The 27,540-nt window shown below is 35.4% G+C and overlaps 1 protein-coding gene across 1 annotated transcript in view; it reads left to right on the forward strand.

The window, feature by feature from the left end:
* Positions 1-27,540, forward strand: part of Thsd7b (thrombospondin type 1 domain containing 7B) — an 809,913-nt gene that overhangs the window by 286,648 nt on the left and 495,725 nt on the right. Inside the window, exons 4-5 of the mRNA XM_074070650.1 lie at positions 12,481-12,726; positions 24,386-24,555. Coding sequence (XP_073926751.1) covers positions 12,481-12,726; positions 24,386-24,555 — 416 coding nt within the window. The remainder of the gene's footprint in view (positions 1-12,480; positions 12,727-24,385; positions 24,556-27,540) is intronic.

Raw genomic sequence — 27,540 nt, forward strand, 5'->3', positions numbered from 1 at the left:
CTGCTGTTTTTATCAGACTGAGCTGTCATTGCATTTGCCTGATAACAGTTATGTGGACTTTATTTCATTTGTTCTTCAAATGTTGTAAACAATGTATATCACATTCAGACTACCTGATTATTAAATGTCTTGTAGATTTCCTTAACTAAACCATGCAGACTTGATTCTTTTTTGAGATATTGTTTTGAATACTTTTGTTAATTATGCTGGAGTTAGTTTTGTTTTGCCATTTTGGAGTTATTTTGTTAGATTATTTTCTTAAAAATGACTCATTTTAACCCCATCATTTTTTATTTTTATAATATGTGTGTTTTCTCACTTTACGTTTTAATAGTAGTTACTGGTTTGCCTGTTTTGTTGATTTTAACAGTATTTTGATTTTTTTTTTTTTTTGCTGTATTGGGATTTGAAGTCATGGCCTCACACTTGCTGCGTAGGTGCTCTACCACTAAAACCACAGCTCCTCCTTAATATTTTGGCTATTAATGTGCTTGCTGTTTTATGATCCATGCCTCATTAATTTTGCATTTTTCTTTATTGTTTAGTTTTAATATTTCCCTTGTGTTTTATTTTTGTTCTTTTCCCAAGTTTTTGAATAGAAGATTCAATTCATTTATTTTCAATTGTACATACTTTGGAATATATATTTTGGGCTATTAATTTTCCTCTGATAACTGTTTTCAATGAATATTATAAACTCTGCCATGTAATGTTTTGTCTTATTTTTCAGAAATTCTGTAGTTTCTCTTTCTATTTTCCTTTTTAGCTAATATTTGTTTAATGTAAGCCATTTTAACTTTCAGTTAGAAAGACAATTTATTTTTTCTTTACCTGTATTATTTTATTTTGAATTGCTATATGCTTGCCTTAATACTTAATATTTTAGGGGTTACCTTAATGTTTAACATTAGTTTATTCTGCCTAATCTTATTCTAGCTTGTCCATTTTCACCACATTAGGTGAATGCATTCTGTTTTACCAGAACATGTAATGTTAGCATATTACTCTTCTATCCATTACTCCATCCTTGTTCCTTTGCTCTACAAGTTTCTATTTGAAATTTGAAATTTTCAGTGATTGTATGAAAGCTTTCTACCTTTCTTTGACTAGACATGACTTAGCTTTCATTAGATTCCTGTGAAAATTAACACTATATAATATTTATGGTGTTTACAAAACAATTGTTTTGGTAGTACTGCAGTTTGAACTCAGGGCCTCGTGCTTGCTAGGCAGCTGCTGTATACTACTTGAGCCACTCCACCAGCCCTCAAAACTATTTTGAAGAACAGTTTAGTGGGATATAATATTCTTGGTTCATATATTTTCTTTTCTTTATGTTTCTTGAAAATGCTACTCCACTGCAGCTTTGACATGCATATTATTTTTGGGAAGGCTGTTGGTAGTTTATTTGAAATATTTTTGAATTTTTAAGTTTTTTTTTCTGAAAAAGTTGTTCTTGCCCTTTAAGCTTTAAAGTTTAAAGGTTTTACTACTTTATGACTCAAACTTGATTTTACTGGGTCTCAGATTTCATGGCATGCAGTATGTCATTTCAACTTAGACCTGTATATATTCTGGTTTACACAGAATAGTTTTTGAAATTTGGCAGTTATTATAATTATCTTTTAATGAGTTAATTCATTTCTATTGGCATATAAAATTGTATGTAAATGTCATGAGAAAACTTTTATGTGAAATTATATGAAAATTCCATGATGAAATCTTTTATTATATACAACTTAGTACAGGTAGCTCAAGTGGGAGAAAGAAGCATGAGGCCCTGGTTCATTCCTGTGTAATGTTTTTTTAAAAATTATATTATAGTTTTAAACAGTTTGGTCCAGTGTTTTGATTTTCTTTATCAGGACCATCATATATATTTATGTTGGACCAGCCTGCTTAGTTTCCATTTTGTTTACTTTTTTGAATTCTACTTTGCTTCTTTCTTTTTCTGGTCTTTTTTTTCTCAAACTCAGATGTAGAACATGTTTGTAAGAGTGGAACTACTTTATGGAACTCAGGAAAGGGGGAAAGGAAAAGAGAATGATAGAGCATTAGTAATATTGAATAACGTAAGATGTGAAGGTAGAGGATATTAGAATGTATATTGAAAGCCATTGAAAACTGGGGAGTGGGAGGTAAAGGGGTAAGGAAGGAGTTGAATGGACCAAAGTAAAGTATACCTACAGTGGGCATACATTGAGAAACCCCTTTGAACATCAAGTTTTAAAATTTTCTTTCTTTGCTTTAAGGCTATTATATTTTCACTTGGATGTGTTCTTTCATGAACATATTATAAGTCATAGCTTATTCCTTAAATTTTTATTAGAATATATCCATTATATAGGGAGGATTCATAGTGACAATTCTGATTTACTTAAATTGTACATTATTTGCTTTGCCCCCGTCATCGTTCCCCTGTAACCCCTCCCTACTCCACTTAAAGAAATTGCAAGAGTTTTCTTAGTTTTGTTTCATGTAGGTATACGAAGTCCATCAACCATATACCATCATCTTCATCTCCTTTCTTCACTCTCTCTTCCCACTACTACTCCCCCACACTGTACTTATTTTACAATCCAAGTTTTCATTATTAATATTTAAGTTAATGTGCAAAGGGATTCATTGTATGCCCACTGTGGGTATACTTTACTTTGGTCCATTCAACTCCTTCCATTGATCTCCCTTACCCCTTTACCTCCTACCCCACCCATTTTTCAACAACTTTCAGTACACATCTTTGTATCTTCTACCTTTACTATGTTGTGCGATATTACTGATGTTCTGTCATTCTCTTTTCCTTTCCCTCTTTCCCTGAGTTCCATAGAGTAGTTCCACTGTTACAAACATGATCTACATTTGAGTTTGTATATAATCATACTTGTTTTTGTGGATGTGGTTATCTTTGGATCCATCTTCCACATATGAGAGAAAACATGCAGCTTTTGTGTTTCTGATCCAGGCTTACGTCACTTAACATGATGTCCTCCAATTGCATCCATTTACCTTCAAACCACATGTCATTATTCCTCCATTGTTTATATATATCCCAATTTCTTGATCCATTGACCAGTTGTAGAGCATCTGGGTTGTTCTCAGAGCTTGGCTATTGTGAATAGTGCTGGCGTACAAGTGTTTCTACTGTATCCTGTCGTATGTTGTTTTGAGTAATGCCCAGGAGCGTTTTTCTTTTTTTTTTTCTTTCTGAGTTTCTCAGTTCAATGAACTCATTTTATTTTTTCTTCCTTTTCTTTTGTATTAAAGTCTTATATCTCTCTCATATCTCCAAATATTTGAAGATATTTACTATGGTATAGTATGTTGTAGTATAGATTTTTTATAGTAATGTGCTTGTTAGTTGGAAGAGACTTTTTAAAATTTGTATTTTATTTTTGACTTACCATACATTAAAAATACAATGGAGATCTCATTCTGATAATTCCATATATATGTACAGTATACTTTGAATAAGTTCACCCCCTCCATTATATTCCCATCCCCTCCCCTTAGAGGAGCTATTTTGTTTACAAAAACCATTTTCATTTCCTGATTTCTCACTGCAGTTTTGAATGAAAGCAGCCTGTTTTATTTAAATGCTTATTCATGTAGTCAACAAGGCTTCTAATTCAAACGTAACCTCCTTTATCAGTCCTGCCTTCTTTCAGACAGTCTCATTTATGATGTTGTTAGAAGTGTTGGAGGGGAAAGGTCAATATTTCTTCTATCACCTTTGTTTCTGCAAGATTCTTAAATTTCCTCTTTCAGTTTTCTTCTTTCCCTTCACTGCCCCATCACTAAGCACTGCCAGGCCTTCAGTCTGTATGTGATTATCCCTTAAATGTATGCTTCTCAAGTACTGCCACTTCCAGTTCTATACACTATCAGGCCCTCTTCTGTATCTGTGCTGTGGGCTGCCAAGTTCTGGACTTTCCTCTGTACTTTGAAGTTATTGATGAACTTTGTCTTTCTGAAAGTTATTTAATCCAACTCTGTTATTTCTCTGTAGCCCTTTCATAAAGTCTCAAAAGAGTCTCCTCCTCTACCTTCCACACCCACAGGGTTGGTTCTACAATGGATAGTCTTCAAAAATCTTTCCTTATTTTGAAGGTGCATATGTGTTTTCACATCTTGTTTCTAATAGTGGGGAATATAAGGGTAATACATTTTTATTATGTAGTATATATTTATTATGTAATAGATAATACATCTTTTCCATATCTTTTCAATAGTGTTGATAGGAGAATTTCAGAGTTAGGCAGCCTCCATTGTTTTCCAAACCTAGAATTCAAGAAATGCTTCTTCTTTTCAGTGACATTTTAAGATCTTATAAATTTGAGTCTGTAACAAGTAGAGTTCTCACATGTTTTAATAAGGCAAAAGACAGTGCTAGCATGAAAAACAGAGTAATTTAATTTTAGTCGTGGCCATTCTGTAATTTTGCTGTATGCTTATTAGAAAATCACTTACCTTTTTGGGGTCTCAGTTTTCGTTTCTATAAAATAAAAATGATAGCCAAGACCTTCAGATGATTGCTGTTATTGCTTTCCTCTAAACTGCTTATATACACACCTACAAAAAATGTACCAACATATCATTCTTAGTGTTCTGTCTAAGAAATTTGGTGAAGATAAAATCTGTAATATTCTGAGACTTACATTGAATTTTAAATCTCTGTTGAATAATACTTTCTAGTGACAGGAAATGATCATAATACTAAACACATTCTGTTTTGATATAACATCACACTCAAAGATATTCCTTCTCAAGAATTTAGTATCTCGGTTATGTGTGTGCTCATGTCTATATCTATAGAACAATCTCTCTGTTTCATAGAAGCAACTGGACAAGACATATAAAACAAAACTTCATATTGCTGTTTAGTTTTACTGTGTCATTTTAGGTGTATTATTGATAGAAAAGTTTAAAATTGTATAAATCATGATAAGTAAGTCATTTTAATAGTGCAGTTTTATTTTTATTGAGAATTAGAAAGAAAAAGTCTCTATGTCCCAAGCAGTGCTGCCACATTAGCTATAAACACTAGCCTTAGGTATGTATAATTTTTGTCAAACAAGACATAAGTTACCAAGAAAACAGGTTAGAGAAAAACAAACTCACATACTTTTCCAGTGAAAATTTCTTAGTACTCTTCAATATTTTTTCTTGGTAAATTAAAATCATTTCTAATATTTTCAAATTTTTCTTTCAGATGATATGTATAAAACTGTTTATTGAAATATCTTTGCTGAATCTTATATTTGCCATGTATAGGAATACTTACTTGTGGGTTTGATTTCTTAATTAGGGATTCACAAAAGCCTTGGCCTACACAGGTTTTCCTTCTTCAATTTGTCATCCTTGCTATTTTTTTCAAATATTCCTATTGGCTTGACTGGTGGCAGAACATGCTACGACTTTGGAGTCAAAAAGCATTAAAAGTAATGACACACATTATATATGAGTTTCCAGAATTATTCTTACTTAAGCTTACCTCATTTGATTCATTTCTTCATTCCCATTTTATTCATTCATGTTATTTTCATGATGTTATCATGATACATTTCCTAAAGTAGAATCTGTAAATTCCAGAAGTGACTATTCCCTTGCTATTATGGTATAATTTGAGTAAGCTGCTGCCATATGTGTAGCTGTGTTTTTGCTAATTATTTGGAATAAACATGCTTTTGAATGACCCATTGTTTCATTAAGAGTTTCCAAAGTGCTTTGTTAGTTGCAATTTCATTTCTATAAAAATTACTTTTTAACTATTAAGTTATTTTGGAACTAAAAATTCTATAAATCAATATTATATAATTTAGAACAAAAATTAAAGGAAATAGAAATACTTTCATAGTTAGAGATTTTACTTATACATTTTTAATTATTCTAATCAGGACTTCTTTCCATGTATGGCATAAAATTTAACTTAGGAAAATGCTGATTTATGGATTGGATAATTATGTGGCTTTAGCAAAGCTCTGTACCACATAACTTTTCAGTTTTCCAGTTAAACAGAAAATGAACACAAATATTTTTGTGCTGTATTCTGGAACCCACTTAAATAACAGGAGAGGAATAGAAGAGGCATAAACTTGTCAAGGACAAATGTAGTAGGGAAGTATATGACAGCTGAAAAGAAAGAAAAGTGTATGGGAGCTGAAAAGCAGATAGATGAGTTGTAATTTACCTAGCAGAGTGGAGAAAGTGGAAAGTTCTTCAGTTGGGAAATATATGAAGCAACTCAATTCATAAAGCATAACTACATTAGACACACATTTGTTTTTGATTTCTTTTGCCTCTTTCGTGGCACATGGGAAATGATTTTTCTATCTTCTTTGCGTTGTATTTGAGCTGTTTGAATGGGATCCGGCCAATGACATGTGGGCAAAAGCAACATAATCCAATTCCGTACTAGACAAGAACTATCTGCACAATAGTCCTGATTTCCCTTTCTTCTGTAAAGGTGAACTTGGAAACTACATATTCTAGATGGTCAATCTATATGATGGACATAATCTAGATTCTTAAGTCTTTTTAGATGTGGCCTGTTAGGAAAGTTGAATAACCTGTAACAAACTTTATGAAAGGAAAACAATAGAATAAATGAAGGAAATGAAAATAAAGGAAGATGTTTATTTTGATAAAACATTGAGATTTCAAGGGTTTTTTTTCTATTGTACTATAGGCTATTCTATTCTGGCTAATACAGGATTCTTGAACGTATTGGGAGCTCAGTATAGGCAATTGTCTCTAAAAAATTACCCCTTTACCCAAAGAAGAGAACATAAGTACAAAACATCAAACTGTGTTCACAAAATAAAAACTCAAACATACTTTTTAAGAGTGCCTTCTTTCTCCAGTCAGCTGTCATAGCACTAACATCCACATCAACACTCATAAAGTAAGAAATAGGATGTTCCTATCTTGGGAAAAAGATAAACTGAAGAGTAAAGACTGATGAAGACAAACATTTTGAAGGCCCCAGTAAAATGGCCTCATCCTCACATCATTGGCTGATAGCAATGTCTATCATTTGATAAGCTCCACCTATAATCAGTGAGCTTCCAATTTGTGGTGCCTCAGTCTAATCCCTAACAATGAAGGACTGACAAAAAATTGAGCTAAGTCCAGGATGAAATAGTGAGACCAAAATAAAAAGAAAATCAGGAACACAGACTAAAACTAGCTAATGTAGGGAGTAAGAAACAAAAGATAAAAATATATATTTAGCTAGGCACGGTGGTAAACACTTGTAATCCCAGCACTTGGGAGCTAGTGAGAGATATCTTGGGAAGAAAAAATGGAACTAGGATTGTAAAGGACACTGGGAATTTCATCTGAATTTTTAGTTTTTAAAAATTTATGAAAATCTGAATCAAATTTTAATCTTTGCTAGAAAGTTAAAGGAACATTTATTTGATTACTCTACTTTTCTGTATTTTTAAAATGTTGCTATTGTTGTAAAGTTGGGGAAACTGAAGTGATTATGATCTGGGGGAATTTCACTTCTGATTTTTATAAGCCTCTGCCATTGTATGTAAATAGAAAGTTTTTTTTATGTCTCAAAGATTTCCTTTATAATTGAATACTTGTGAAGTAATTTACAGATGACAGCATGCTCTGTAAATGTGAAGGAGGTATAATTACTATAGCATCTCTGGTTTAAAAGACAAGTCAACAAACTGTTCATCAAAAAGGCACACCATCGTCTATGAAAGGACCAATTCCTACTTCAGTGTGTGGACAGTAGTCTTCTTTGCAGGCGGGAGTTTATGAGATGATTTCATGCACACTAAAGTCTACCACACTCTGGGGGGTGAGGGAATCACATTTCATCATTCTGTTTTCCTCTGTCGATGATGAAAATAAGCAGCCATAACATGAGGCCATACTACTATTGTGATGCAAAATTCGGAATACATGTACTTCTGATTCGCCACACAGTGCTTCTTCTAGTTAAGTGGAATGTCACTCATGAAATTAGACTGAGACCCGATATGACATCTTCTATTATTCCTATTATTTTAACCAAGGGGATGGACTTATGAAAATAGCATTAAAATAGGTAATATGTAGTCAATGGGTAACATGCTCTGTCTTCACCAAAAATAAGAAAAAAAATAAAAAAAGGAAAAAAGAAAGAAAGAAAGGAGCCTCTTTCAAAAATTCAAAAGTCTGGATTAATCCATGCAGATGCTGGTACTGCTGGAGACTTGCTATCTATTCTATTGGTCAACTGGGAAAATCAGTATGGAAGGATGAGCCCGAAAGAGTGAAAGCTGGTAAGTGGAGAACAACTAGTTTCCCCTTTTGTAGACAGGCAACTGAGTAACTCAGGGCTTTCTTTATAAAGAGAACAAGAAAGTCTGTGTTAGAAATTTAAACTCATTTTCTAAAAACATACATAAGTTGAAAAGCTTTAAATTTCTGAATTTGTTTGCTCAATCTGCCCTAACAAATGCCACACCCTGGGTGGATAAACAGCAGAAATATATTTTCTCACATTCTGGAAGCTAGAAATCTGTCAGGGGCTTGGCAAATCCTTTTGTGTGATGCCACTGTCACAGGGTTATAATGGCCTTCTCCTGTGTCTTCACATGGTCTTCCTTCCATAAGTGCCTGTGTCCCAATCTCTTCTTATAAGGGTACCAGTCATATTGGATTAAGCTCCATCCTAAGACTCGCTTTAAATTAACTACCTTTTTTAAAGACCCTATCTCCAAGTAAGGTTGTAGCCTGAGGTCCTGAAGGTTAAGACATAGTCTATTTTTAAAAACTCAAAACCCAGAAACTTCTTATTGATTGCTTTCTGTTGTGCCACACGAAAGAATGTGGTAGCCCTTTTCCCAACCTTCACGTTGCCCAGTGACAGTGATGATACATTGTCTTTATTTTCTGTTTTGTTTTTAATTTTTATACTTTATTTTTATTATTATTATACTGGGGTATGTTGTGACATTTACAAAGTTTCTTACAACATATCATAATTGAATTCACCCCCTGCATCATTCTCCTTTACCTTCCTCCTCTCATTCCTGGAATATTTTTGACAGGTTTTCATGAGAGATTCTTCGTACTACATTTTGATTCCAGACCATGAACATATCATATTGGATTAGTAACAATTAGATTTACCTTATCTTTTTCATTTTAAAGGGACTAATATGGTCTAACTAGAGTTTAAGAAATAAAAATTTGTGTCAACAGTTTGTCTCAGCTTTTTTCTTTGAGAATATGATATTAACTGTCAATGGCTTGATGAGGGTGGAGATCAATATGGAATCTCAGTATAATTTGCCCATCAATATAAAAAAATATGAGCATGTTTTATTCTTACCTGCATATAGCCTTCTATGAGTGTAAACATCCGTATCTGCATGTTTTTCCAAGTTAGGGACCTGAGGACAATTTCAGAGTTCTCCCTCTTTTTACCATATACAGAGGAATCATTAACGAAACCTATCTATACCCATTATTCCACCAGGTTTAATAGGCTCAATTTTGGAAGTCAATATTCACCATTGACCCTTTCCTTGATATATAAATCTCAAAATTATCTTTTTCTTCCTGATCTAATGGCTGCATTTGACTGAATTAAGAGAAGTATTAATAACAAGGAAGGGACAGAAATAAAAGTATGCCGATTGTTAGTTGAAATACTATCTTCCTGTATGTGTTTAATTTTCTTTCACTTAAAATCATTTAAGTTGCAATTAAATCCAAGTTTCACAGCCCATGGCATGCTTTTGAAGAACCTGCATACCTAATATCTATCCACTTTTCTACCTGCCCTTTATTCTTCAACAAAACAAATTGGCTGGGGTTGTGGAGCAGGAGCTTGACTTATAGTATTTGCTAATTTCTGTAGTGTAAATACTCCGACCTTGGCCAACTTTAAGTTATATTCATGAAGTCAAGTGGTTTGCAAAATCCCGAAATTTAGCACTTAGCTCTTGGAAGCTGCACATCCTGTTTTCTGTCCCCACAGGTGCTATTTTGAATCTCTGCATATGGTATTTCCTTGAACTGGAATAGTACCCCATTTTTGCCTGAGAACTGCAAATCAGTTGGATGGGGTTCTTCTGTTTTTATCAGTACAGGAATCATGGGTCCATAAGAAGTTCTTCCAGTTATTCCAGGCTCTTGACAGTTTTTGTAATTCTCTGAAAGCCTCATTAACAGACAGCAGTGAGCAGCAGCGATTGGCACTCTGTAATGTTATAGTTTTAGTGGAGACCCTGGGTTCTGGGGCCTTTAGTGGGTTATAGGTTTTGAGCCTCAGATGTTGGGATCCTCAGCTCTTGACAGCTGTGGCTATACAGCTTTTGGGCTTTGGATGTCAGGAACCTCAGCCTTGACAATGGTGGTAAGTGTTAGAGCTGTCAGTCCTCAAATGACAGGATACTCAGTTCTTGACAGTGGTGGCATGTGTTACAACTCGCTGGAACTCTTCCAGCCACTAGGGCCTGCAGTTTCTCTTTCCTCTGGCACGTTATGCCCTTCTGAATTTCTTTGACTTTAACTCTCTGTTAGGGCATCACTTGGCTCTGCCATCTTCTGGTTCCACCAGAAGCTATGGCTGCCTTGGCTGCTAGTGCTGGCTTTGCTGTAGACATTGCCACTATCATGGTGTAGCTGCTGCCACTGCCAGGACTATGGCTGTTTTGGCTGCTGGTGCCAGGTCTGGTGTTGTTGCTACCTGGTCTGCTGTTACTGTTGCTACCAGTGCCATGCCTGACATTACTGTTCCCTCTGCCACCACCTTTTCTGCCACCTATTCTTTCTTTTGTGTTACCAACTCAGCCACTGTACTAATGATGAAAATAAAAATTAAAATTAGGGAAGAGAATGTCACTCAAGAGAAGCCTTTATTGGCTCTGACATTGCAACACCAGGGTGCATCACAGGGAGGGGTCTCCCAGCTATTTGCGTATGCCAAACAGCCTGCATATATAGCTAGAAAAGGGGTGACGAGTGTCTGTAACAACCATGGCAGTGCCTTCATGCAAATGAAAGACTGTGTTGGTACCAATCATGGCACAGTGTCTTATGTCACCAGTCATTGCAATCCCTTATGCAAATGAAGTACTATGTTTGCATTAGTCATAGCTCTTCTGCTGCGCCACTGGGGGAATTGCTCTTCCTCTGACCTGGATAGAAATGGCTGCAGGGTTTTCTAGAGCTCACCAAGGCTTGTGGTAGTCAAAAATTCCTTGTAAGTTGTTTGCTGGAGTTGTGCTTTAGCAATGAGCTGTGGTTGTTGTGTCGTTTCCTCAAGGTGTCTATGGAGTATTCATAGCAGCCAGTGCTGGTATAAGGACAGTCCAGCTGACTGGCTGCTGGTCCTTTGCTCATGGCAGCCAGGGCCACAAGAAAGGGTCTAATAAATCAGTTCAGAAGTAAAACAGTCACAACTCAGCACATTTCAAAGAAAAATAAACATTAAAAATGTGCTTACAATAAAGGATTATCCTTAACATTAAGAGTGTTTTAACAGCATTTATGAGTACTGTAATAATGTTTACCTCCAGCCTGTGCCCCATGACAGGTAGGTCTCTCATTTTTGTCTCCTGAGATGCTGCCATTGTAATTTAAAATTGCCCCTCTGATGTCTTTCTCTTTGAGCAGCCCCTGCTTCCCAGGTTGTTCATCTCTGCCTCACTTGGTTTTCTCCCCATCTTTATAAATGACATTATGTTTATATCATCATCATCATCTTATCCTTTTATTTATCTCCTTCCCAAATTAAACTCTTGAATTGACTCAGATTTTGCAGATGAGGAAATTGATGCTCAGAGCCTAACAGTGGGGGAAAAACATAATCAATATCCCATTTCTAAGATAGTCCAGTATTTCTAAGAATGGATAGATTACTTTAAAGCTTTCATTTATGTTTGTTTGATGTTGGACAAAATATATAGTCTCCATGAGCCTAAGTATTCTTATTGACAAAGTAGAGATAATAAAATGTAAATGTGTAAGATTGTTGTGTCTGTGAAGTATGGTACAGTTGGGGACCAGTAAATAAGTGGTAATAGCAGGCTACATCATAGTGATACACTCTAGAAGGACTGCTATTGTTCCTAGGAATACTTTGGACAAGGGAGAAGGTGAGTACATCTTCCATATGAGTCTTGCTTGAGTGAACTAACTTCATTGTTTCAGGTAAAATAGAATACAAATTTTTTTTGAGATGTGGTCTCCTTGTGTTGTCTCAGGTTGGCCTCCACCTCCTGGTCTAAAGAGATCTTTTGGCTTCAGACTGCCAAGTAGCTGGACTCACAAGTGTGTTCCAGTGTACCCAGCAAGTGCACATTCCTAAAATGCTATATTCTTTCATGATGTCCTTGCTTTTTTAAAAAGTAACTTCCTATTTAAAACTTAAACTAGATTTAATTTTTTTCTTCTCATAGTAGGAATTTCATAAGGTTGGTCTTATCCATTTAACCTGTAGCCTCCTATTTTCTATTTTTTCTTCAGCCTTTGTATGCATGACTCCTTCCCATTGACTGTTCAGCCCTGTGTCATGCCAAAAGACTGTGAAACCTCTGAGTGGTCCTCTTGGAGTTCCTGCTCCAAGACGTGTCGCTCAGGGAGTTTCTCACCTGGAGTTCGGAGCAGGAGCCGGAATGTGCAGCACATTGCTGTTGGGGGTGGACGAGAGTGCTCAGAGCTTCTTGAGAAAGAGGCCTGCATGGTTGAAGGAGATCTGCAGCCATGCCCCAGGTATTCTGCATTTTTTTTGTTGTGAATATTTTTAACCTATAGCCTCCTTTGAATTAATGATAGAAATGTTAACAATAGTAAAAGTAGCCATGACTCATGTTTATCAAGTCTTTACTCAGTCTAGCAGTTCCATATTTGTCAGTATATGGTGGTGGGCTAAAAGCATGGGCTTTAGTGCTGTTTCCATGAGTTCAAGTCCTATTTCTGTGGCTTTCTAGTGATATGAGTTTCATAAGTTGTTTACTTCTAGAATTAGTTTACTCATCTACCAGCAGTACTTACTTCATCTAGTGCTTGATACATAAAAAAAAAAAAGATGCTCAGAATTGTTAGTTGTCATTATCTGGTATGACACATCTATTTCTTACAATAACCCCTGGACCCATTCATAGTGTCCTCATTTTGCAAATGAGGCAGTTAAAGGTCAGAGAGATTAAATAATTGCTGAGGTTGCATAGCTAACAAGTAGCAGCACCCTGGTTCTAATCCACTTTCTTCCCAAATCTTATTGCCACTGTGTGATATGGTTTTTATTCCAGAGTAAAAAGTCTCTTCAGAGCCAGAGAATATTGGAAAATAGATTGCCAGCTGTGTTTAACATCTTGATATTAGTTATATTTTGCCTGGTGAATTTCACCTGATAAAGACCTCCAGTGTATTTTCTTTAGGTTGTTGGCTTCTGGTGGGTCCAATCTCATAATGACAGAAGTCATTCCAGGCTGGTTGTTCAGAAGCCTGTTAGGAATGGATTTGTGGTAATTTCTCCTAGACAGCTGCTCTGCACTGTTACCTGTTAAATCCATATCTTTTTATAATAGATGTTTTCTATAGTTTCTTGTAGCCTTTAATATTTGAGAATCATTCTTCCACAATAAAATAAAATAAGGCAAAAATAGTCTCTTGTATGAATTCATCATCTGTATGATTGAAAGGCAGGTGGGTTATAAACCCAACAGGTGTTCTTGATAAACTGAACCTATCTATTCCTTAACCCTGAAATAATATGTGCTTTGAGGCATGGATTAAAAAGGTAAGTTTCTGTTGTCAGAGTCTTAGTCTCTCCATCCTTCATATCACAATTCAAATCAGTGCTGATTGAACACAAACTACATGCTGATTGATTTTTTTTTTTTTACTAAACTCGCTAGATTCTTATTTTTTACTTCAAAAGCAGAGTAGGTGGGTGCAGTTCACACAATATCACAGAATTGTGGTCATTGTGCTCATTATATATATCCATCTTTCAAAATACTTTGTAGCAAAACAGAGACTTGGATATGGCACAACTCTGGTGTCTCTGTCTCTGTGAAAGTTGCATATACCTGGGTTAAAATTATGTGTGCATCCCTTACTAGCTGTGTGCCCTTGAACAAGACGCACAACTTTTCTGAGATAGTTCCATTGTCAGTAGAATGTATTTAATGATATTGTCTCTGTTGTAGGTTTGAAAAGCTGGAGAACAGATATGTAAAATGTATAGGCTCTACAGAAAGGGTGACCATTGTTGTTGTTACTACAGGTATACTTGATTCCTCCATAAGAAGAATCCCTCCTTTTCTTGGACTGAATACTATAGTAATTTTATGAAGTAGGCACTTAGTTCCTGGATAATTTTGAAATATTTCCCTATGGAAGTATAATTCAGAAGATTTTCAATGATAGGCAGGCAGGAACAGCAACTTGGTTTATAATTATAAACTACTGTGAGCCAATAATTACAACCTAGTTATAAATTAACTAACTAAATGTAAATACATAATTTATTACCCAAATGGGACATTTATGATAGTGAAAGGGGTCTAAATTGGCATTGCTCAGATTTGCCTCAAGCACTTGGCTTTTTAAAAGTGAGTGTTCCTCCCATTACATTGCTAACTATAAAGATGGACTTAGTAAACACCTAACACCAAAATAATGATATATATACAAATTCACATGAAATCATATACATCAATTTTTCCAATGCGATAGTTTGGAATTATTTAGGATGTACACAATCTGAGTTTATATACTGATTTTCATTTGATTGATCCTTAGTGTCTGAAAATAGAGGTTAAAATTTTCATTGATGGTATACCTGGTCCTCGTGTTCTGTTATTTGAACCTGTTGCTGAGTCTGGAATTTATTTAAAAGCAAGCAACAAATAAAGAAAAAACCTTTTCAAATGATGAATCTGTAGGAAGTATAAATCTTGGAGAATTCACTGAAATACCAACCAGTGTTTCCTAGGGAGAGTGATATGTTAACTAATGATTCAGAAGAAGAATGTATAAATAACAGCAGCAAAATTAACATTTTTATTTATCTGAAATCTGGGCTGTGGCCTCTACCACAGGAAAGATATACTACACAGCAGAAAGGCTGTGTGTTCACTTTGTTTCTAGTTTGACATTGGTGATTAAAATTCATTGTGAACGAAGGAAATGGAAACAAGTCTATTAGGGAACAAAATACTCATTTCTCCTTTTCCAGAATTCATGAGCAATTCATATGCATCAAACAATTTAATTCACCTCATTTCTCCCCAGCAGGAAAATGTACACTTCTGTGACTCTTCATATTATTTTTATTAACTCTCTTAGAATATGGTTTGGCTTTTGCCCTTCCTTCATCTTTGTTACAGGAGATGTGTCCATTCATTCTGTAAATACACAGTGAGCTCTTGCTCTAAGACAAGCACAATGTTAAGTGTTTGGGAGACCTCAGAGACACAGTAGACACATATCCCTCTCCTAGTGGAACTTGAACTTCAGTGAAGATAAACCAAATGAATAAAATACACTATATACCTGGTGTAATTATGAATTATGGAAAAATTTAAACACTAATGCAAGGTACTGGTAGAGCCTTCTGGAATGCACTGATGGAGATCCACATGGGTTATAAAATTAAGCAGGTTTATTAGAGAAACTTTTGAACAGGCAGGAATTTTTGGGGTGTGATGTTATTTAAAATAAGTGAATATATTAGCCACTTGGGTAATTAGGGAAAATATTCCACAAAAGAGCTATAACAGAAGTGCTTCAGTTTCTGTATATTACTACTGTTCAGTTGCATAGGTGTGGGGGCTGTTCTTCTCACCAGTTGGGCTCTACTGACCAGCATTTTAACTCTGATCACTATGAGTGTTAGTTCCTAAGACATGACTCCATGAAAGGAATTGTAAAGGAGAGGAATTCGTTATAGAGGTACCGCCTAGAACCAAAACACTTCAGAAGTTGTCTTGGAACAACCAACTTAATGTGAAAGGAGATGGGCACCAGTCTGTGTTATGCTTACTTGGGAAATTTTAAAGTTACATGAGAATTAGCATTGCACAGTCTTTGTTTTAGAAATGTGGTTTTGATCAAGACTCACACAGACCCTAAAGAAACCTCTTTCTTCACATTACGTGTGATACTCTCCTCCCCATCTCCAACTTAATACTAAACGCTGTGTTATGGGATGTGGAAAGCACACAAGAAAGACAGAATAAATCTGTTTGTCACTTACCATCTTCACTCCTGGTGTATTGGGCATTGTTTTCTGTCCCCAAACTCTGAGATATATTCATCATAAAACATGGTTCTTTTCGGTGTCTCAATTAATATCCAAAGTATTAGATCCTATATCTCAACTAAGGGGAAGGTGAAATGAATTCCAGAACCATGAAGAGTGAGACAATCTTGTTTACTAGATAGTATAAAGAAAGAAAAAAGACATGCTGCTTGTCAAAGGTCTAAGACATAACCTGATTCTGGAACAGATATTATTAAGATCTCTTGTACTTAAGTAGAGACTCCCATTCTGGCTAATGATCCTATAACTAACACACAAGAATATTAACAAAATGTCAACTGCAAACATCTTTTTTAGAAGTCACACTTCAGATGACCTGCCAGCAGCTTCCACCACACCACTGGGAGGCAGAAGTTTTCATGTGAAAATAGCTGTGATCCAATGTTCATTTAAAATTTGAAGTTGAATAGCAAGCAGCACTTTAAATGGTGACAGTGACTAATGAAAAGTAATCTCAAGGCAGAAACTTCATAGCTATGGTACTACCAACTGTGTGATATTACAACATGGAAAAACCAATTTGTTAAATATCTTTCAGTACTGTAGCCTGACACCGGCTAGATGGACTCTTTTAATCCATCATTCTTGTTTCTGGTATGTGTGAATTTATCCATATTATGGGTAGGCTAGAAATTCTTAACAAAATGTATACTCTGTGTAAACTAATGCTGAGAGATCTGTCTGGGTGCCCTGCATCCAACTTTGATTTGCCTGTTAAACAACCCCTTAAGACCAGCTTGGATTTCCCTAACATCTTTTTCAGGCACTGAACTCAATTTGAGACTTTCTAGACAGAATTATTCTTCTTTGACAAAACTCTGAAGATGAGTTTGTGGATTTTTCAGGTGCCTGTTGAAGCCAGATAGTGGAAGGAAAGGATGGAGGGTGAGAACTTGGTGTTTTTTTTTTTTATTCCTTTGCTCATTAAAACAGAGAGACATACTTTTGAGGCAATGTTTGTTCAGCAGCTGCTTCAGCCTATCACTGGGTTAATCGCTGGATAATTCAGAAAACTGAAAACTTTCAGTCTATATTCACTTGATTTGTTAATTATCAGTATCTTATATATATATTACCACAACACACAAAACACTATACCAATGTCCTCTACGAATGTTTAATAATTGGTACTGTTCTCACATATCACTTTACCTGTATGGGTGTAATTATTTGTGTGTTTTTTTCCTCTACTTTAGAGAGAGTAGCACTGAGTAAAGTGTCTGATTCATTGAAAATGCTCAGTAAACACTGGGTGAATGAATGAATGAATGAATGCTCAGGTATAGGGCAGTTCCAAAACAATATTATGCACAGAATACTTTATTTCATGCTATGGTCATTACATTCATATGAAGGACTTAAAAGCATTTTTTGAAAAGAGTAGCTGAAATTAGCAGCATCAAGTAGAGGGATGGAAAGACACATGGAACTTACCATGGCCTCCAATGCCCACCATGCTCCAGGCATTGTATCTAGTTTTCCAGGAAAAATGTTTCTGTTGTCATTGCTTAGTGGTGTTGCTTTAGAAAGGGTGAGGAGTAAGGTTATGGTCTGAATTAGCTTTCTGACATACTTTACCAATCATATCTTCTGAATCTTCTTCCATTGATTTCTAACAGTGCACCTAACATAATAGAGGCTCAATAATACATTATCATGGAATGCATGGATTCTTTAAAGAAGCATTTTAAATTATTTCAATTAAGTAGCTTTCCTGCAGCAATTGAGAAATAAAGGAGTCATAACTTGGAACCCTCAAGAGAATCTGTTTTAGGAAAGCAACAAGTATTTAAATAATTGGAAATAATTTCAACAGGAAATGGATACCTTTTAATTGAGTCTATCAATTACTGGCACGTGTTGTTTCATGAATCCCATTGTGTCACTTTAAGTCCTCCAGGATGGAAGATTTGATCCCTGGTTAGTGTAAGAAAGTTAGCATACTGTCAAGTGCTGTGCATAGTGATAGAAGCCTATTAATAATACATATATGGAGTTTGGCTAGTAAAGCCATCTGCTGAAGAGCAAAGAGCCTTACACTTCAGAGTAGCTTCCCATAATCAATAGCTCACTCTATCCAATAAAAAATTACCAGTGCATAAAATGTATAAAGCTTGATCTGTTCTCTTTATGTTGGTCATCTGCTCAGTGAAAATGACAAGTTAATTCTTTTCTGAATGCATTTACAACTTTACAAGGACAACAGACATCATAAATTAGTCATGCTGCAGTACAGTAATTTTTAATATATGCACAAATTTAATTTGAATACCTTGCACTAGGGTTTCAGTTTTAAGAGTATTTGCAAATCTATATGTGCTCAGTCAAAACATGACCATTAGCTAATGCAATTATTTTTCCAATCTGTCATCATTGAATCCCTTAAGATTCTGTTCCATGTTGCTTTGATTTAAATCTGAGCCTTAAGAATGAGAAAGGAAACTCATACTTTGTAAGCAGTTCTAAACCTTATCAAAGTGAAAACCTTTGACTGTTCAAAAGCACAGAAGTTGCTGTAAAACTGTGCTGGCTCTTGTACCTTATTGCTATTAGAACCACTTTATGTCATCTTAGAAAGATGGACATCTTTTAAGCATCACAAGTGAATGCATCTACTGTTTTATTTTGGGCTTGCTAATTTAGTTTAGCTGCAGTCATTGCTTGAAGAATTCTTTACTTTTCCATCCCTTTTCCTTTCTAATGTAGGGAATAGTTTGATTGCAGCATTCTGTAGGTTAGACATTACTCCCAGGAAGTTAATATGGCTATTATTTAATTCCAAGGCCTTAAGTAGGTTATCCTAATACATAGTTTGTCTCCTGTGCTTCTTTTTTTATTTCTTGAGATAGGGTCTCACTATATAGCTTCCTATGTAGCTCAGGTAGACCTAGAACTGACAATGTAGCCCAACCTGGTTTTTAAATTCTAAATCCTCCTACCTCAGCCTCCTGTGTATTGGGATTATAGGTGTGAGCCACTATGTCCAGTTTTCTGGATGAAAATATGTTATTTCCACAGTTAGAATATTCTTTTCTTTGAATTACTATTTTTATTGCATATATTTCCTGAGAATGATAGTATATTAAATTTTAGCTGTTCCTACCTCATGGAGATACATATATTGGCAGTTTCCTAAGAATAAACTTAAGTTATGGGAGAAATATGAAAACAATTGGACAATAGGCCTTAGGTATGGGAGAAAAAAAATCAAAGATAGGGTCTATAAGGTACATGAAAAAAATCTTAATTGCATAATTATAGTACATGGTTGGTTCATCCTGATATTTGAGATTTTTGTCCTCTTTCTTGGGCCCTATCAACTAAATATTCAGCGCCAAGAAATTCTGTTGCTAATTTGTGGGGCAAAAACAAAAGGAATGGAATCCTTCATCACCCCTTCTTCTTTCTCACCCCATTTTTTAATCCATTAGAAGGTTGCCTCCACCTTCAAAGTATATTCAAAATCTAACCACTTCTTACTGCAGTCACTATGGCTGATGCAATTGAAACCACTATCATCTCACTTAGACTGGCAAAGGCCTCCAAACTTCTCTTGCTCCTTCTACCCCAACCTCATTCTCCACTCAGATGCCAGAGTGGCCCTTTAAACACTTAGATCATAGCATCAAGTTTCCACACTTTCCAAAACTTTCCATGATTTTACATCATTTTTGGAAAGACACAATTCTTACTTTAGCCTACAAGGTTCTCTCTACAGCTGGTTCTTAACTTACATCATTTCCTATCTTGCTGTTCTATCCAGAGCCACTTTCCCCTCCATTCTGGCTTCTGTGCCATTCCTAAACAAGGCCAAGCACTCTCCCATCTGGGTCTTTGAATGTGCTGACTGCTTAAAACATTTCCTGTCTACTAGTCTTGTGCTCACTGCTGCATTTTATTCAGGACTCCGAGGAACTTTCCTTGGCGTGGTGCTGAAATAACTCTCTATGTATATTTCTCTCTTCCTCATGTTATCTGACGCCATGCTGGATATTGATACGTGTCTGTCTGTCTTTCTCATTAGAAGATAACCTTCTCAAGATTAGGTCTTTTCACCCTCACTGTTGTGCATCTGCATTGCTTAAAATCAGCCTTAGCACATAGAACTCAATATTTACTTATTGAAAGAAAAGATGAGTGAACACATGGATGACTGAGTGATTCACTACTTATTTGGGCAGGCCTAGTTCTTCTAGTGGAGATTGCTTGTTAACTCTTTGCTAGTTTCATTCTCCAATGCATAACTTTATCTTAACTAAAATGAACTTGTAGGCACTGTCTTTCCTGTAGATTCAGTGTTTGAGTTATTAGTATTTCCCTTCTCAGAAGTTTATGCTTCAGAGAGGTTAACAGTGTACTCACTTACTAATGGCATGGACATCAGAGTGGTTCTCATGTGAATGGATGGCAAGATTACCTAACATTTACTGTGATCAGGGAGCAATATGCAGTATTTAATTTCAGGGCTTTAAAAAGGTACTTTCTTTTAGAGAGTTGTCTGCTGCACCTATTAGTAAGAATTTGAATTTTCACAGTGAGAGATGTCTTTATTTGGATTATATTTCATTCTCTTTTAAATTTGCTGTTATCTCCTGAAAATGCTAAATTTTTGCCCTATGTGCCCACAGAGCTGTAATTATAAAATGATTGTTATTTTGTAAGATATTGTTAAACTACAAGCAAGACTAGAAGAACAATTATTTTGGCAGCATGAAATGCTATTGGTCAGTTGTCACTGATGATATTATTATTACAAATAGAGAATATCTTTTTGTTTTTCTCCAGAATATACTTTCTCTTAACCAGTACAAAACTAGCTTGTCCCTGTAATAGTGAGAAGGTACCTACATGTTATTTAGTAAACTTGCATTCAATTTCACTGGATTGAACTTTATGGGTCTTTTATTCATAGTTTTAATAGAGTCATACATACCTGACTTTGGATCTTACTCTTCCATTTACTTAATGTGACCTTGGAAGAGTTACTTACTTGCTATGCCAATTTTCTCATTTGAAAAGGGGGAATTATTGTAGGTGTTGAGAAGAATTTATGTAATGTACCCAAATGCATCAATGCAGTTGCTTTCTTATTACTTAAGAGATCTGTCACGATATTCTGACAACACAAATAAATTAATGCCATGTTTATTCTGTTCCACAGGACACATAGTAAGAAGCAAATTGATCCTACACACTTTCAAGGGTAGGGGGCTATGAAAATTGATTCTTTTATTTCATGTTTAGATATTCTACTTGAGGTATTTCTACAACTGATTTCATGTGTTGGTCACTCATGCAGGTAGGAATCTGGTCTTTGAAACTCCCCACACTCGAGGACAAAATGAGAATGAGTTGAAAGGCATTGGAGTTGGGAGACAGGGATTGGAAAGGCCTGGTCTTTGACATAGCCTCAGTCACAAAGAGTGTCCCGGGCACCAGGAAATCAACTTTTCCCAAAGCGGGAGAACTATCACTGTAACCACTTCTAAAAGAGCAAGGGAAGAACGTTTAGCTGAGTGAACTCCTTTGATTTCTTATTCTGTCAGATCCTAAAGATACTCTCTCAGGTTAGTGGAGTTCAGAACATTCAGTTTTCATGGCTGGTGGGTGATTTGTGACAAAGCATAGATGGGGCTTTTGAAAAACATAAAGTAAAAAGAGGATGAGCAAGGACTATGAAAAGATAAGCATTAGAAAAGGAGCATAGAAGTCCTTTACTGGGATGGTTTTTTCTCTGCCTCTTGCTGGGTTGGTATTTCCTCTGTGGTGGTAAACAATAGTGATAGTGATAAATGTCCTGTATTTCTTTAGAGATTTTGTCAATTGCCAGTGAATGGAAGTTGGGTTTTTTTAGTTAATGAGCTACCAATAGAGTTGTTTTTGTTACTTTATGTAAAACCATAGTCATTAAACTCTCCTTTTCATTTTTCTTTCTGATGACTTTCAAAATTTCTCCATTGCTAATTCTTATAGGGGCTTCATAAATTAATTAGAAAAAGCAATTCTTACACGATGGCTTATTCCTTTCAAACAAACAAGTAAATTACTGTGGATTCCTATAACTCTAAACTTTGTGATTTTAATGCTATTTTTTGAACTTCTGTTGTTAGAACTTATGTAATCCTTGATCTCTAGTGTTAGGACTTTTGATGAAATGCTCATAAATAAAAAGCTAATTGTGTATGTGTGTTTTTGACTCAGTAAGGGGCACATGGCACATGTAGAAGGACATAAGAAGAAAAAGAATTAACATTTAGTAAATATTTATTATTTGTATTATTGTATCTATCTTAGAAATGGATAAACAAAATCAGGGACAAAGTCAAATGACTAGTAGGTGGCAAGGCTCTTATTCAAGTCAGGCTGGTTTAATTCTATACATGCTTCTCATCTGCTCCATACAATGTCCTTTTTGCCTTCTTACTTGTTGACTATTTCATAGGAGCCTTTGAGTCAGCTGCTGTATCTGCCTTCTAATCAGCCAGGCAGTTCTTCCTTTAGGGGACTCTTGGAAGAAGAGGATTTGAAATCAGAGACTGGTAACCATCCAGCGCTATATGCCTCATGTTCATTGTATTTTGCTCTGAATACAGAACTACTCGTGTCTCGAGACTCAGAGACAGAGGGTCAGCCTTTCACTTAAATGCTATGGAGAGTAGGATAAGAACTCCATGAGAAGAGGAAGAGCTTCAGAGCTCTAGCTTTAGAGGATGTGTCTGGGGAGAACTGAATCTCTTTCAGTCTCTCACACCCAGAGATTAGAAATATGTTATCCATATTCACCTGGAATGAGAGGACTTGAACTCTGTACTCTAAACTCTTGCCTTGCCCACAGATAAATTTTCCCCCTCCCCACCACAGATAAATTTTTAAGCCATTAAAAGCCATGTGAAAATGAAATAGTGAGACTTAGGGAGGAAAAATGTGTTACCAAGCCCCAAAGGATTGTCTAATTCTATTTTCCACAATGAACTTTTTACAGAACTAATGATCCTCAGCTTTAGAAGGAGGGGTTTGATTACTACTGGGTTTCTAGAGATATGCATCCTTATTTTGGTATGTTACTTGATTTTAATTTTCCTCTAGTTTCTGTAGTGCAGGGGTCTTGTGACATGATTATTTTTGTTGTTTTTTTAAATTTTATTTTTCACAGTTACAAACTTGATATTTTTTTTCTTCAAATCTGAAATACTACAGAGAATGTTCTTGGACTTTTTTTTACTGATCCAGAAGTTAATGAATCTGTTGATATTTATTTGAATGCTGTTGAGTTATATGGATGCTGTGGGCTTGAGGAATGCTGTAATAACCCACAAAAGGAAATTATGTCTGGGACAATTCTGTAGGTATGGATATAGTGATGTGATAGTTATTTTGTTTCCTGTAAGTTGTATAAAAACTCCATTGTGTTTTTCTCCTTTATTTGTGTGTATGTGTTTGTGTATATATTAGAATATCTCTAAACTTGTTATAGGCCAGTGAGATACATTCCTAAATCAGTTTAAATAACAGCAATGTTACATATGTAAAAAGCATTCGTTGGTTACATATAGTGATATGTAGAGTATTAACTCATTTTAATACAAATGCCTTTATTCAATGGCAGCAGGTTAAATGGGTTGAAACAGTTACATACATAAAGAAATTGAGGTATTAGAAATGATCTCTGATATTTGAAATAATATATTCACAACTTTACACATTCATGCACTATTCTGCTAGTTAAAAAAGAAAGACTAACTTTCACACAAAGTCATCTAGAAGTCTGTGAAGTGAAACCCAATAACAATTTCAGTGCACAAATTAGGCTCACTGGATTTCCTCTAATTCTTCCTGCTTCTCAGTAGAGACATACCCAGGGCATATCCATTTTACCTTCCTTCAATCTGGTCATCCTGTGCTCTCTGTTAAGACATGGATTGCTGTGGTTTTCTCTAAGAAGTAAAGGGTATTTCATAATTCAGTCAGTAGAGTTTACACACAGGCAAAAATGTGGAGGTAAGAGGTTTTCATGTTCATTTTATGCTATCACTTGTTTTCTTTAAAATTGTATGTTTTCCTTATTGCGTCTTCTTCTTTTAAATAAATCAAACAAAACAGGTATTCCTGGAAAACTTCAGAATGGACTGAATGCCAAGTCTCTCTCCTCACTGAGCAACAGGACCCCCACTGGCATGTGACAGAAGCAGTTTGCGGCGGTGGGATCCAGACCCGGAAGGTGTACTGTGCCCAGAGCCTCCCAGCAGCCACTGCACTAAGGGCCAAGGAAGGTAGGCAGCCAGGTCCGGGACAAAGGGGGCTGCTGGTTGGAAGGGACCACCATTATGCTAATGACGCACCATTAGCGTTGACAGATTTAATATTTACATTGTTGACTATTTGTACACTATCCTTAAGTTCATTGACTTGCAGCAATTTGAAACAATACGAAATAGTAGTAATAGCTGAAGCATCTGTGATCAAGAGGTCATCATGAAAATTTAATGAGAAAATACTCAATTTGGGTAGCACAAGTGAATATTACATGTTAGGGACTGGTGTGCTGGAGAGATAGTAATAAATGTGTAACTTTTTAAATCATCAGAACCTTTTTAAATCTTGTGAATGGGTAAATTTCTGCAGATCTATCCCCTTCAAATGTCAAAGATCTATGTTTGATTGCCACATTTTAATTTATCTGAAAAAGAGAAAGAAGAGGAGCTTCAGAGAAGGAAAGATAGTAGCTTTCTCCATGTTAAGCTCTGTATTAGGCAGATACAACCTCAGCTCTAGTCCATGTGGTGCAGAATTTGAAAAATACTATGAGAGACTGGGAAACTTGCTCAGATGTATGTAAGTCAATTGATTGAAAAATCAAGGTTGACAACAATGCTTGCACTCTACAAGAACGTGTAGCCTATTCTAGTCACTCTGGAGAACACGGAAATACCTGTGTAGATGTAACAAAGATGGGATGTTTCCTTGGGCTTGCAAAATGTGAGTTCACACTTTTCCTGACATTAGTTACTAAGGCAAGATGCAAGCATTCTTGTTATGCTAATGCATCACTTTTATTTTGGAATGCTTTTCATGCTAGATATTTTTTTTTGGTGTGTGACATACCTTTCCAGGGTTCCAGAGGCTTGGACTGTTTGTTACCTTATAAGATAATCTTCATAGACTCCTTAGCATTTTGCTTTGACAATTGAAATTAAAGGTTCACACTTACACTGACAGAAATATTTTAAAAATAAAATGTGAACTACAGTTCTACGACATTCAGGGATCAACACATAAATAAATAATTTTAGAATTGTTATATTATGACATCATATTTTCAGCTTCAACTTTGAATCTTCTATTGAAATTGTCACCCTCCTAAAGTTTCTTTTGTACAAAAAAAAAAAAGCGCTTTTCTTATGTATCACCTGTTTCCAAACTTAGTATTTCTAGCTTTCTTAGTGGAAGCACACTGAGTAAGAAAATTGCAATTAGGAAGAAAGTGGAAAGATGGTGTTTTAGAGTTAGGAATTAGATGCTACATGGTGGGAGGACAAATAAAGAAGGGGTATTAATTACAAATTTAGCAGTCTATCTGCTTCCAGCATCAGAAAAAGAGGAAAATATTTTAGGACAATGAACAGGTAAAAATTGATACTTAGGTTCACATGGACTCACAGAATATTTAAAAAACACTTAGTCTGGACTGGAGGTGTAGATCAAGTGGTAGAGAGCCTGCTTTGCAATCGTGAAGTCCAGAGTTCAACCCCCACTCCCTCAAAAAAACTAAACAAAACCCCCAAAACCAAAAGAAATGATAATGCTTAGTCTGTTAGCCTAGCTCTGAGGGAAGGAATGTCTAAATGTTGGGCCAGATAAAACAAGCAGAATTTAAATATTTCTAACCTGTTCTGCTACTGGAGTTTATTACAAAACTAGGCAGAAACTGATGACATTTCAGTTTCAATAATCATCAGCTTTTAAAAATTACTATTTTAGATTTTGGAGGGAGAAGGTATTTAATAACATTGATTTTGGAGTGTCTTGTCATAGTTATAAATGACTTTACCACACAATTAGCTTTCCCTCAGAGTCAAGGATACTGTCTTTGTTTAATACCTGGAATGCAATAATTCTGTTTTTCCCTACAAAATTTCACCATTGGCTGTGAATTAACTACTGTGCTTTCTAAGAAACTGATCTTAGAAGAATTTATAATATTAGGAAAAACCAATCTTAGTTTCCATGGATCCTTCATGCAATATAATGCATAGAATGCAACTATAGAATTTCTAGATGCCATTTTAAAAAAATGCTTATTTCTTTGTAAGGGCCTCTAAATCTCCTGATCTAGACTGGATTCTGAGGAGGAATCCTGACATTGATGTCCTCTAATGACATATTGGGGATGTTCCATTTTCTATTTGACCTTATTCATGACATTTCCCAGAACAATGTGATAACAGCTATGAAATATTTACCAGGTCCTATTGTTTCAATATCCATGTGGTATTTCCACTAAAATAATGGTGTTGCAGCCAAAATAATACTGTAACAATCAATATCAGAAGTATTACCAGTGATATTAGCTAGGACAATAGAATTGGGAATGAGATGTAGAGGAATATTTGTTTTTTAACAGTTATTATTTTAGAGAGAATTGTGTTTTGGTTTTATAAATCTGAAATGTCTGTAAAAGTGATGTTTATTTGTAAATCTAAAATTTTGAATTTGGTAAGACCACTTTCTTCTTGTCATTTTTTCAAATGGAATTAAAACTACTCAACTTGTATTTGAGGGTCATTTCTCAGAAGGTAAGACATGAAATAAGAATATACCTTCAACATCTAATAAAGATCTGAACAAACTTATTCCACTTATGACACTGTAGTCTAGAGACTAGGATATCAACAGATATGAAGTAAATTTTCTTGGAAATATAATGTATTCATGTATTGAAGTGCAAAATAAGCAAACTAAATCTAAAAACCAGAAAAAAAAATGCTAGTGTGAATATAGTCCAGCAGAATACTGTCTAGAAGTTTTAAGTATATATTCATATATATTTCAGGTTCATTATGTGACCTCAAATTAAAAGAGCTGTTTTAGGAATGGAACTTTGAATTGTTTGACTATGAATTGTTATGCATAAGTATAATACTTTACCTCAGTAAGACTGACTTTATCAGGCTTGGCCCAGACTTGAATGTCCCATGATAAGGGACATGTCGAGAATGCTAGGCAGTGTATGAAGAATTATCAGCTCTGGGTTCTGG

This window comes from Castor canadensis, chromosome 4 (assembly GCF_047511655.1).
Source record: "Castor canadensis chromosome 4, mCasCan1.hap1v2, whole genome shotgun sequence".
NCBI classification, from domain to species: domain Eukaryota; kingdom Metazoa; phylum Chordata; class Mammalia; order Rodentia; family Castoridae; genus Castor; species Castor canadensis.